This window comes from Amblyomma mixtum, chromosome 1, assembly GCF_055824585.1.
Source record: "Amblyomma mixtum isolate Tamu chromosome 1, ASM5582458v1, whole genome shotgun sequence".
NCBI lineage: Eukaryota > Metazoa > Arthropoda > Arachnida > Ixodida > Ixodidae > Amblyomma > Amblyomma mixtum.
Window position 1 is genome coordinate 326,125,280 of NC_143012.1, and position 12,197 is coordinate 326,137,476.

General features: G+C 47.7%; 1 protein-coding gene across 3 annotated transcripts in view; it reads right to left on the reverse strand.

The window, feature by feature from the left end:
• The window catches only part of LOC149372792 (sialin-like), a 48,191-nt gene that overhangs the window by 26,157 nt on the left and 9,837 nt on the right, over window positions 1-12,197 (reverse strand). Inside the window, exons 1-2 of one of the 3 annotated variants that reach the window (XM_089567334.1) lie at window positions 10,212-10,359; window positions 495-620 (exon numbers count right to left, since the gene is read on the reverse strand). In XM_089567334.1, the coding sequence (XP_089423460.1) occupies window positions 495-585 (91 nt within the window). In that variant the 5' untranslated portion in view covers window positions 586-620; window positions 10,212-10,359. Of the gene's footprint in view, window positions 1-494; window positions 621-9,601; window positions 10,164-10,211; window positions 10,360-12,197 lie in introns of those variants that run through there. The other 2 variants (XM_089567333.1, XM_089567332.1) reach the window with 2 other exon arrangements.

Genomic DNA, 12,197 nt, shown 5'->3' on the forward strand with positions numbered 1-12,197 from the left:
CCATTAGTTACTAATAAGGCGTTACATGCCGCATTGCTTTTCAGTCAGCAAGCAAGTGTCACATCAAACTTTCAAGATATGACAGCAAAAAAAGAAAAAAAAGAGAGAAAGAACGCGCAGTCGTGCCTCAGTGCTTTCAAATTTGCGTGACCAAATACGGTTTCGCGGCTTCAATTGTGAGATGCAGGCTGTTATACTTCCAGGGAGGTGAAACGCACAAGCACCAGTGCGCTTAGATTTTCGTATGCAACCCTTATGTGACATCATACATAAGGGGACCAGCGAACGAACACTGGAGCACCAGGAGAAGGAGTGCTCAGGACAGCCTCATATGACTCGCAGTGATTGATTCCCTTTGCCGAGGTGCTCTTAAGACACTGGTATAGCTTTTACACGCAAAACTACGCTCATTCATAAATATTCCGTCAGAAAAAAAAAGAACACTGAAAGGCACGAGTTCTGAACCTCAATAGCGGAACAGACCAAGCACTTACCAAAGAACCTTTCTCCTTTGCGGTGTTTCTTGACCTTCGGAGGTGAAGCCGCGGGAAACGCAGCGCCGTCTTTCTGGGCAGGCTTCATCATTAACGCAGTGGTCTCCTCGATGGAGTTCTGGCAGTCTGGGTTGAGAAGAAAGTATCCCGTGAGCAAAGTTCACCGCCTATTTCAGCGTTATTTTTCTCCTAAAAGTAGACCACTTTTCCTTCGCTTGTCCTTCGCATCAGTGCTTGGCTCACATGAAATACAGCAGCCTTTTTCGCAAGGTATAGAGCTTGAAAGCGCCCCTTACAAATGCTTACCAAGACGTCTGGAGAGAATGATACGATACATCTCTATCTGATGTATGCCCGATGAAACGTCTGGTCTGCTATGAATGTTTGTATGCAGCGTTGAGCAGCTGCAAAGCGGCCTCCATCAGCCTAGCTGTTCTGCCGACCGACTTTTGACGCTTTTGTTTAGCATATTTCCGGGAAGCCACCGAACACGCTTTCAGACAGGACCACCGGAAACTGCATGGTGACATTAACTATAACAGTACTTTCTGAAAGAAGAGTATAGCAATGGTGAGTCATTAATCTTTCTTCAGGGTGCGGAAAAAACAAAGAGTGCAAAAACAAAAATAAAACCTGCCAGCGACTAACTTACCACGGCATGTCATTTTACCAGCCAATATAGATTCTGTAATTTTTCATTGAACTCACAGGTGATGACCCGTGGTGACCGACATCCAAAATGAACAAACCTCGACGCCAACGCCAAACTTCCTTTGAATAGGTGCGGCGCATCATGCAGCTGCTGCTCCTGTGGAGTCTGCTCTGACTCAGAATGGAAAGAAACTTCATTAAGAAAGGCTGTCATGACTTTCGCGTGAAGATTCGCGGACGAAGCGAACTTTACAGAGGTTCTATTGATGATGACGTTCCTTCAACAAGGATACGAACATCGAGGACGTTACACCAATCGAGCCGGTCATTAGTTTTGACCTTACTGTTTTCAAGTGGCACGTGTTATCTCTGACAGACTTATATAAGCGCCACTTCCTTTCCAAGCACGACACGAAACAAGACAGGCTAACGAGCACAATTTCAGTTTTCATTTGCTACTCAGTCTTCACGCGCACATTTCATTATATAAGTATTTGACCTGTAGCCCGACAATGATGTGGGTTATAGTAGAGCCTAACTAATTTGCGAACGCAGTAATGTCTGAGCAGTGAACATGTAGAGTGTAAGTCGTTAGCATTTATTCATTACTGGCCCTTGCTATCCTGAAATGTGAACAAAAATGTGATAGATAATGAAACTATTATTCAGAATTAGCTAACTAGAATGATTTCTGAACATCTAAAAGCAATGAACCAGCGGACACATGCGTGAAACATTCAACAGAGCGACAGCGAAACTAAAAATCATTGCACGGCCACTCTGATACGATTGTATTTCCGTTAAAAGTTAGGTTTTCTAGCAGGAGCGTTAGCTTTTGGAGCGAGTGATCCGATAGCAGGCACTGCATAAAATAAGAGCATTCAAAGCGCCAGCTCCATATGTGGCAACCGACACTATGGATTTGCTTTAACAAGTATGCTGGAAAATTCCAATTCTGCGATGATGAGAGAATTTCATAACCGTTTCTATACAAAACAAAGAATGCACACTTGCGCAGCCTTTATAATAAAGCACATGATGCACAGTAGAACACAGGGTTAATTCACCTCAGAGATTTTCGCGGAAAACCACACATTAGACGCAAGCGACCAAGGACGGTGTGTTCGATATACTTACGTAACCCGTAGTGAGGTACAAATTTGCACGATGGCAGAGTCGATTATTTTTCCTCCACTGAGGCCCGCACAGCGACGCAGCGGCCGCGCTAGTCCCTAAACACATGCGCACATATCCTCAGGGCACGCGGCTTGTCACATCCGGAAATTGACAGCGGCGGCACCGCAGGGGAGCGGCGATCCAATGAAAGTTATTTCAGCACAGACGGGGATGGAGGGCACTGCACTCAACGGGCTTCGCGATGGCGCGCTCTGTCAAAGCCGTTCAAACGCGATCCACGGCAGCGACGAAAATGTACAGCCGCTATACAGCAAAGCGGCGACGGCGTCAGAGTACGGAACGCCGAGCTCGTTCCTCGGTTTGCAACGTTGCGGCTGGAACGTGTGTCGGCCTACCAGCCTGCCAGATTGCCTCCTCCACTCGCCAAGTATAGCGACCTTGTTTCGCGCGACTGGCTGAAGCCGAAAGGTTAGCTCGCTCGCTTCTACCTGCCCCACGCCTAAGGGTAGGCGCAGCTGTTTCATTTTCATTTTTGTTTCTTTCTTTCTGCCCCTTTTTTTTCTGGTTGCTTCTTTTTAGTTTCCGCGAGCGCTCCGGTAACGGGAACGGCTCGGCGACCGGTCTGTAGATGCGGAGGGAGCGATGCCAGAATGTCGCCAAGAAAGAGGAAGGGAAAGAACGAAAAGAAGGAAGAGGTGAAAGAAGCGAATAGAAAGGAGGCGGGAGGATAACACGCGCACGCGGCGGATCGCCTGAAAGTGAGTGGCGTGGCCGTCGTGGAGGCGAAGTGGAACGGCGCGAACAATGAAGGGCGAACCCTGACGCAATTTGGACGCCAGTTCGCGCAGCTTATGTGCGTTGGATTCACTTGGCTCGAAAGGCGTGATAGACGGAGGTGCGTGTCTGTGCTCGATGTTTGTCTTGGCAGTTTTTGTTTGTGTGTGGGACGTTTGCTGTAGTTCGCCTCGTGCTTTTTGCCATACGGAGTGCTCTCCTGTCGGGAGTGTTGTCATAACCTTATTTAGAACGAGTGTTACTCCTTGTCGTTCCATTGATTCCTTCTATTCTCAGCGCTCGAAAGCTCTTATTAACAGCAGCATGGAAGGAGGTAATGCTATTATAAAGCGCAAAAGTAGTTTATTACATTGCGTACCAAAGAATGAGAGGAGCCATATGTAAGCTTACTGTTCTTTTTTTATCAAGGAAATGCGGTTCCTGCTTGTGCCTTTGAGAAATGTTTACGGCCTCGGAAACGTGGTCTGACTTGTTCCATGTGGACAGCCTCATGTCCGAACATAGGCAATGAGCCTGTGTGCGCTTGTGGTGCCCCTCATAAAAATGAGTCGTTCATGCCTGGTGCGAGAAAGAGCTGCGCGATAAAACGCGGTGAAAGCTGACACGTTAGACGAAACTCAGCTTCGGATCCAAGAAAATTTGGGTAATATTTAAAGGCTATGTTCGGGTGAAATTTCAGGACCCAAGTCATCACCTACGTGCACAAACTCGCCTGCCAGCAAACGGCTTCTGATGAGAACACTCTTGTACATACATGTAATTAATATATTGCGCACAGCTCACTGTACTAATATCGTCATATTCTCCTCATCTCTTTTCTCTATTTCCCTTAATTCTTTGCTGGAATCAAGTACAAGGCGAGGGGCACAATCTTCAGACTCCAATTTCCATCTTTCTTGCATTAAATACCTCTCTCTAGTGAACGCCTTCACGCGGCAGTGCAGGCAAGAAATGCATGCCGATATGCAGACGTAGACAGCATTTTTTGTACTTACAGAATACGATTAACTGCTGAGGTGAAAAGTTGCATCGCTGAAAAATAGCGATGATAATGCAAGCTCACTCAAGGCTTCTGACTAAAAATTTTTGGCTGGCGCTGTGGAAAGCACATTTGTACGTAGTATAAACTTTGCCTCTGTTTACATCGACATGGCACAGCAGCACGAAAACTCGACTAACGTTTGGAACAGGGTGCAGCACAGACTAGGCGCGTGCTTTCGTTTCGCACGGGTCGCTGTCAAAAGGGAGACGCTAGATTGACCCGCGGAGAAAAGCAAACTGTTCCACAACACGCATACACGCTGCACTTATAGCACGCATGCACAAAAATTCCGTAACATGGAGTGTGCCCTTAGCCATTAAGCCTAACGATTCCGGAGAAGGGCTTCGAGCCTAGCCCATCCTTTGCTCTGAGCGCTAAAAAAAGTGGAAGCACCACTGGCGTGGCTTTTATGACAGCGCGACCGCAACAAGTGCAACTACACGAAAAGAGATGAAACCACGCCGGGATGAGGCTGAAACAATTTCGGTGAGAACCACTTCCAGCGTAATAGCGGCGTAACTCTCTCGTTTTACGCGCAAGGCAGCCGTAACAGAGATCTTTATGTCCAACGGAAAGGGCCGACTGCGAGGAATAAATTCCTGCTATAGAGCGGCCGCTATTCCGTGAAGGTCCACTCTCAAGGCATGCAGAATATTTTATCTTTATCAGGGATGCTGGAGAGTGAGGGAGCCCAATCTACAAGTATGCGGCTGAACTGAAGCATATATTATCGATTTCAATCATGCCGCAGCCATCGCCCCTTTATGAATGCGTCAATGTAGTGAGATATGAGCGACATCTGCTCGCCGAACTTGAGCACTAGCTGCCCTCAGTGCTGAGTAGGAAAACAGAGTTCGCATGTTGAAATGAAGGGAGTATCTACAAGTTCGACCGGATAAGGAATTGCGTTCTTTCATAAGCAAGCAGCTATTGTTCTATGCGATATGCCTACGGCTGCTTGCATACTTATCTATCGATTAATGCTGTTCAGAGATTCCTGAGGTTCCGCGTCCTGTCTTTTTGGTTCATATTATAAGACATATAGCTAAAAAATATGCTAGCTCACAGGTATAATGAGTTCACTCAATGATAACAAACGTAGCTAGACTGACTGGGTTCAGGGATGAAGAAACCAGCGTAGTTCTGTCCTTGTCCTTCTGTCCCTTGGAATCAGCGCTAGTAAACATGCTCAATTACGAAAAACATGGGCGCTAACTTTCAATACATTGTTTTATTTTCCCAAAACACTTTGCACGTATATATGCGTTCAAGTCGCTAACGACCCGTCGCGCATCCCATGCACATATACGTCGCCTTATGAATAGGCTTTCGTTCCGATGGAAAGAAAGAGATGAAGTTCTAGAACAGCCTTTCACTGGAATTTCTCTGTTGTCGTCTCCCATGTTTCAAAAAGTGCTAAGCATTTCTATTTTGAACTCTACCTCAAATGTTGGACAATCCCTCATCGTAGGCACGCGTCACTTTTACAGGACAACTGTGACGTCTTCGGCTACCTTAATGAGTGAGCGTAAACTAACTACTGTAGTGTAGTAGTGTAAACTAAGAGTGAGTGCTGGGCTGAGTAACTACTTTAGAAAAAGTTAGGGGTTGGTTGGCGCTGCACTGAAACCGCCAGCTATCTCGTCTGCCATATGGGAGCGGGCGCGCCGAAGTTTCAGCGCTGCTTTGCAGTGTTTACACATAATCATGACCTTATCAGGCTGATAACTGAAGCAGCTACCAGGGCCCACTTAAGTCTTGAAGTACTTCGTCCCTCTACCTTTCTTTTTTTTTTTTTTGAGCGGAGTTATTTTTCCTAAATGTGACCTAGTGTGCACATGGTATGAGCGACAGGTCATTGGTGGCACGATTGTGAAGCCTTCCGGCAAAAGTTTGTGGAACGCAACTTCGGTGAGGAAAGTTAATTTTCGTGCACTATGCGACTGTCAGGCTTAGAAGTAGGTTTCGTTGAACTGTTCCAGGTTGCTTGCAAAAATGTCGGTGAAATTCAGGTTTTTTTGCTGCTAACATCGCATTCCAAAAGCTTCCGACTGCAGCTGCACACGTCGAGCGCAACTGTTTCGAATAAAATTTTTTGTTGAAAGTTATACTCGTGTGTGCCTTTGCTCTCAGTCCTTGCTTTGCGTTCCGTACTTTTTACAGAAACCAAGCACATTTGAAAAAGAAAACACTCTGCTCTATGACCGTCATCTCTCGCAGTGCATTTAACTCTTCAAGCCATGCACATTTACCACTCGTCCTTCGTACGTTCACGCGCCATATTTTTACGTAGTTTTTATTTTTCTTTTATAATAAAACACATGGCAACAAAGCTGTGTGGCAGTACCTTGTGGCAAAGCGTTGTGTTGCGAAACCGTGTTTCTAATTTGTGGCTCTTCTGCGCACATTCTTTGCAGAGAGAGGAAATTTTAGTTCATTTCTGAAAAATCAAAGTCACCCAAGCAAAGACGCGGTGGTGATAAGTGACGGTGTAAAGATTTTTTATCATCTGCGCTCGAAGCTACGATTAGGTTAGTAGAGCGGGGTTTCTTCGCCCAAAATGAGTTACTATGATAGCCTTGATACTCTCTCATATGGCACACAAGTTATATGTGTTAACTAAAAGAGTGAATTGAACTATAAAAACATATATTGTCCAATGCTGTAATCTATAAACCTACACTACTCAGAATATTTGCCACAAAATAGAACGTTATCATCACCAGTTTGCTTCGGCATCACATGAAAGAAAATGCGCGGTTCCAACAGAATGACTCTGAAAAGATGGCAGGTGTAAATTCTATTTTGCAGTAAATTAGCCATGCAGTCTTTCTTGAACATCTTACAATCCGAGCAAACCAGATGCACAATAATTATCGGCGTAAGCTAAGAGCGCGGTTATGATTAGGCCCCACATTAGGTGGCTAAAACAGTAGCAAACCTTGGCACTGCGAAGCCATTTTAGAATTGGTGGTAGGGCCGTAAAAAGCACTTACCTCTCTGAGTTTAGAGATAATGGTACATGAGTGAACTTAAGAACTCTGGAGTCTGGAAGCGCTGCTCTTTTCATTTTGTCTTAATCGTAAGTGCCGTGTCTTCTTTCTATTTTCTTTTTGAGCGGTGTTCATCGCCTCAAGGCATGAAAGGAGTACTGCTTCGACGCAACAATAATAGGGCTCAATTTAGCTTTACTCGGTACCCTATTCGTCGCTTCTACCTGCTCTCCGCGCATTGGGTCCTCGAAGCGAATTGGGCAACCATGTACCCGCACAATATTCGCTAGCGTCGGCTTTCAATGAGACCAGGCGTCGCCGATGAGGTTCGGTTGCGCCATTGTATCGGCCTTGCCGATACTGGCTTGCGTCTTTCAATTTCCGGTCGCGGTAGGTCAATTTTTTTCTTCTTGTTCTTAGAGGCGAATACAGAAGGAGCGGAACGCAAAGACTTATCCTTCGAGGGAAATAGTGCTGTGAATAGGAATGCAAGGGCACTGAATCGGACTGAAGAATATGGCCAGTGGGAAGCGGTGCAGCACGAGCAAACTGGGACGACGAGGGGCGTCACAAACTACAACCGTCAGCTCAAAGTTTAAAGTCACTCTCAGCTGGCGGCAATACACCTAAGCGGCATCGTCATTAGTAGCAATGTCATCATTAACGATGCTCTGAAAGGAGCATGCTGGATTGCACAAGGCTAAGGTTTAGGTTTTGCCGAATCTTGACGGGCACTGTTGCCGCCTCACAAGACATTCCATCATGAAACACGCTACTTAAATCAGTAACACAGCTGCAGGTTTTATGCTTTAGACCTTACCAAGCGATACATTGACTCGTCGAAAAACAAATCTATTATTTGTGTCTATAAAGCTTGCGTTTATGAATGCGTTTGTGTTAGAGTGCTGTTTGACATGAATGCAGGGCACAATGCGAAAGCTTTCAAACGTGATTTGCAGAGGATTCTAACCGCCTCGCTATGATCACCCTAGCTGCAGGGCAAATGTCTCTCCTACTGCGTGATCTCCGATTATAGTTCTTCTGCGCCATTTATAACCTAACCAGACCTAACCTAACTTAACCAGAGACGCTCATTTTTTTAGATACTGCTGCTCAAAGAATCAAGAATAATTCAGCTATTATTCCGTTCGCATTACGGGCAAGCAAGCGCCTTTTGGTTTTCATTGTCAAACTTTTCTTGCAGTGCATAGGAGCTCTTACCATCCTATTTACGGGTGTATTACTACAATTTTGTTCTAAATTGCCACTTCATGCTTGCATACGCTCAAAATCGAATCTCGCGTAGACTCTTCAGTGCTTAGTCCTGTCATTGCGAATTGTCTTTGAGATATCGAGATAAACGATAAGCTACAATTCCAACTTTTTTCTACTCAACCTTTTTTAGCACAAAGAGCTGAAATGTCAGGCAGTGGTTTATATGAAGAAAGATACATTATTTTAAGCACGCGGAGACGCGATAAGCGCGCGGCTGGTGCCATTGACCTGCGAAGTCAAGTCTTCTCCAAATATACTTGACCTGAGCTCCTGTAATTTAGGCTTTTCTACGATTAAATTCAGATGTGAAAACCGCCCTTAAGAAACCCGCAATTCATAATAAGCGAGGCGCTTCTCAAAACAGGGAAGCATGCACTACTCTGCGGAAGAGGAGACTGACATGACACGATTAACCAGGTCATTTCTCTTTCAGAAAGCGACCGCTAGGTGTAAGTAGACACAACAACGATTTCGGAATTTATACAGCCTTTAACCGACTTTCGAAATGCCGGAAGCGTTGGTAGACGGTGCACAAACAGAAACTCACTCGCAAATGGCTTGGAAAAACGGCTCTTTACGGCACAGCAGAGGCGCCTAACTCCGCACAAAGGGGCCAGCTGTGCTAAGGGACTTCAAAAAAGACGTGAAAGGTGGGCGTGACTGTAGGGGGCAGCACGTGCACACACATGCTTGCGGAGTGGGCCAACAAGCCTCACAGGAACTCAGAAAGCGTTTCGCTTCCCACGACACAGCCAGTGAAAAATGAATTGCACTCGGAAAGTATGCGCAGAGCCTCTACTTTGTATCGGGCTTTTTTTTTTCTCTCCCCTAGTTTCAGAACACAGTAAATCTACACCGGGTCACAGTGAAAAAGCGACGACTAGCCATGAATCATCATAGCAGATGCAACATGTGCCCCGTTCAGCGGAAAGTACGTACAGGGCAACAGTTTTATCATCAACAGGTGTTTCTGTCGCAGCTACTCAGGGCGCAGAGTATCGGATCACGCCGCGGTGTAGAAGAGCCAGCAACAAAGTGGCATTGAAAGACAACAGCTTCGCAGCAGCTGTACCGCGTAGCGATGACAAACACTCAGAAGCAGCGGTGTCAAGGTCGTTGCCGCTCTACGCTACCACACCGCTAGGAAACTCGTTCAACTCTCCGGCACGTTAAACCATGTGCGTTTACTCAACATAGAGCCGCGCGGCACTCACCGGCAGGACGTAGAACGGGTGACACCAGAGGACGACTTGGCGCGTAAGCTCGCCGAGTGTGGACCGTCTCGAAGACAACTTTTCACTGTACTGTCACGCTAACGCAGGCCTAAGCGAATGGAGAATCAAAGCACGAGCCTCGGGGCAGCGCCGGTCTAATAAACGAAAGAAGCAAGCTTGGCGTCGAAGTCCTCCTCTGGCAGAACGAAGACCCCCAGGGGTCCTCACAAGCGAGGCGTGGTGGAGGCCGATGATAGCACGCGTCAGCTGCTTGGTCACCGAGACGTCCTAATGTCGAAGCGCGCTGGCGCGCGCGTTAGCTTCGTTGAGTCGCCGATCGCAACTGCCGTCGCTCCCTCGGGGAGCGCGCGGACGGCGGCGCTCATCTCTCGAGCGCCAAGCGAAGCGAGAGGAGGAGGATGGGCGGCGTGTACACCGTGTCGCGTGCCGCTCTCCGCTACAGCGCGCGCCTGTCCCTAGTCTTCTCCCGTGCGGATTCGGTAAATAGAGTACGGCTCTTTCCACGGTCGCCTCCTATTTTTGCTCTTTTTCCTTTGCGGGAGTCGGGGAACGAAGGAACGAGAGGGAAACGACGTGGCTCGTTCCTTACCCTTGCTGCCTGTCGGGATGACGTCGACTCCCTCTCGAAGTGCGCCGCCGTTCAGAGATGGTCCTCAAGCCGGGTCTCGCCGCTGGCCTCCTGCTCGTGAGCGACCGCAATGCGACACGACGGAGAGACGACGCTGATGTAGCAATCGTGATAACGGTGCGACCATTACCACGTGGCTTGATGAACGAGAAAACGTCCCGCCGGGTTCCGATAGCGATAGGAGACGCTGATATTGTTTTTTGTTTCTTAGATCCGTCCACGCATCATGCTGCGGACGCACTTGCTTTTGACAGAAATTGGGGAAAAATAGGAGCATTTGTGGAGAAGTGTTTTGCCCCAACCGGACGCTTTCCCTATTTGCTTCAGCCGCACGTAAATACTGCGTATGACGTGAGACACGGATGTTTTCATAGTGAGCTGTCAGCAGGCCCTGGGAGAGGCGCCGGAACTGATGCCGGCATCCGACACTAAGATTGACGCTATCAGGCAACACGATCTCAGCCGTTCTCGAGCTTGCATTTTCGAGGCGAGAGAATACAACACCACACAACGAACACACTGATAGATTGCGTGCTTGTCTCTTGATTGTTGTTTGTAGCTTGTTTCTAGTAGTAGAGCGTGGAAGATGTCAGTATGTACAGCCGACGAGACCCAACTGCCGCCTTGCTTGAACAAAACACATCATTTCGACGAAGATTCATTGAAGAGTTATAACGCACGGGGGTGTCAAGAACACTGTGACGCTTTTCGGTAGTAATTCCTGCAACCCGAAACTTTGTTGCGTGCCGTATTCGTGGATGGCAGCCTGCGGCGCAGGCATGGTTGAAACAAAAAAAAAATGAATCTGGAACGAGGCGGATGCATTCCTTTCGATAACGAGCACGAGAGGCGCCCACGTCCTGTGATAAGTGTCTTGCAGGCTAGGCTTACGAGAGAGTTCTTTGGCGATTACGCACACGTGTAGGGTTTCCTATCGCGACCTCATTGTGTTCTGATGATTTGTGTTAATGGGTAGGGCATGTTCGATAACCTTCGACGAAAAATAGGCAATCGCACAGGGTAGCGTTTCGAAAATGCCTCGCATCGCATTGCGACGTAAGGTATGACGAAAGTGAGAGGAGCTGCAAAGGATACGCAATCCTTACTCGACCCTTTTTGGCTGCGTTAGTGGCACAGTCACTAATATGCTTTTACTCTTACTGTTAAAAGTGGGGGGGCTGAGACCTGATTGTGACCTCATTAGACTCCTTATCTCTGAAAGGATGGAACCGCGTCTAAAGAATGTTTGACGAGGAACTTGTGAAGACGCACCCGCTTCGTCCCCTTTAATGCTTGCTTCCCGTGATATCAATTTCTAGTTGCATTAAATAACAAGGGAGGGCGCCGGCGTCGCAGCGGCGTCGCAGCGCCATGGGCGTCGTGACTGCTGCGCGCGCGGAGGAGAGAGCTCTCCGGCTCGGGAACGCTAAGCGTGTGGATGTTTCGGCACGGCGCTCCGCTCTCCGCTAGCGAGGCGAGGCCTCGTGTGGAACCTTTTTCCAGCGAGCTTGTCCGTTTCGGCCTCGAAGCATCTCCCCTGCCCTAGCGTGGGCCAACGTTCACTCGTAACCTTGCTGGTGAGCCGGACGACCTCGATGTTGCTGCCTGGCGTTATTATTATTGCAGCAATAAATACCTTGCTTGTGTCAGCCAGAGTGTCGTTCTTTTGTTCCTACCTCAGAACAAGGCCCGCCGTGGTCAGCGTGCTATCGGTAGTGGTCGCGATTGTGGGGTGGAGTCGGCGGTTTTGAGCTGTGTGAGCCGCGGTTTAGCGGGGAAAACGTATTAACTCCCTCCCCCGCCCTCTATAACAAACCCATAAACTCCAAGTGCAGAGTGGACAACAACAGGTAAGAAAACAAGAAAAGCGTGTTCTACATAACCAGCTACAGAAATTTCCCCAGGCATTGCATACACTCTTACCTCGGTTAGCATGAGCCAGGTAAA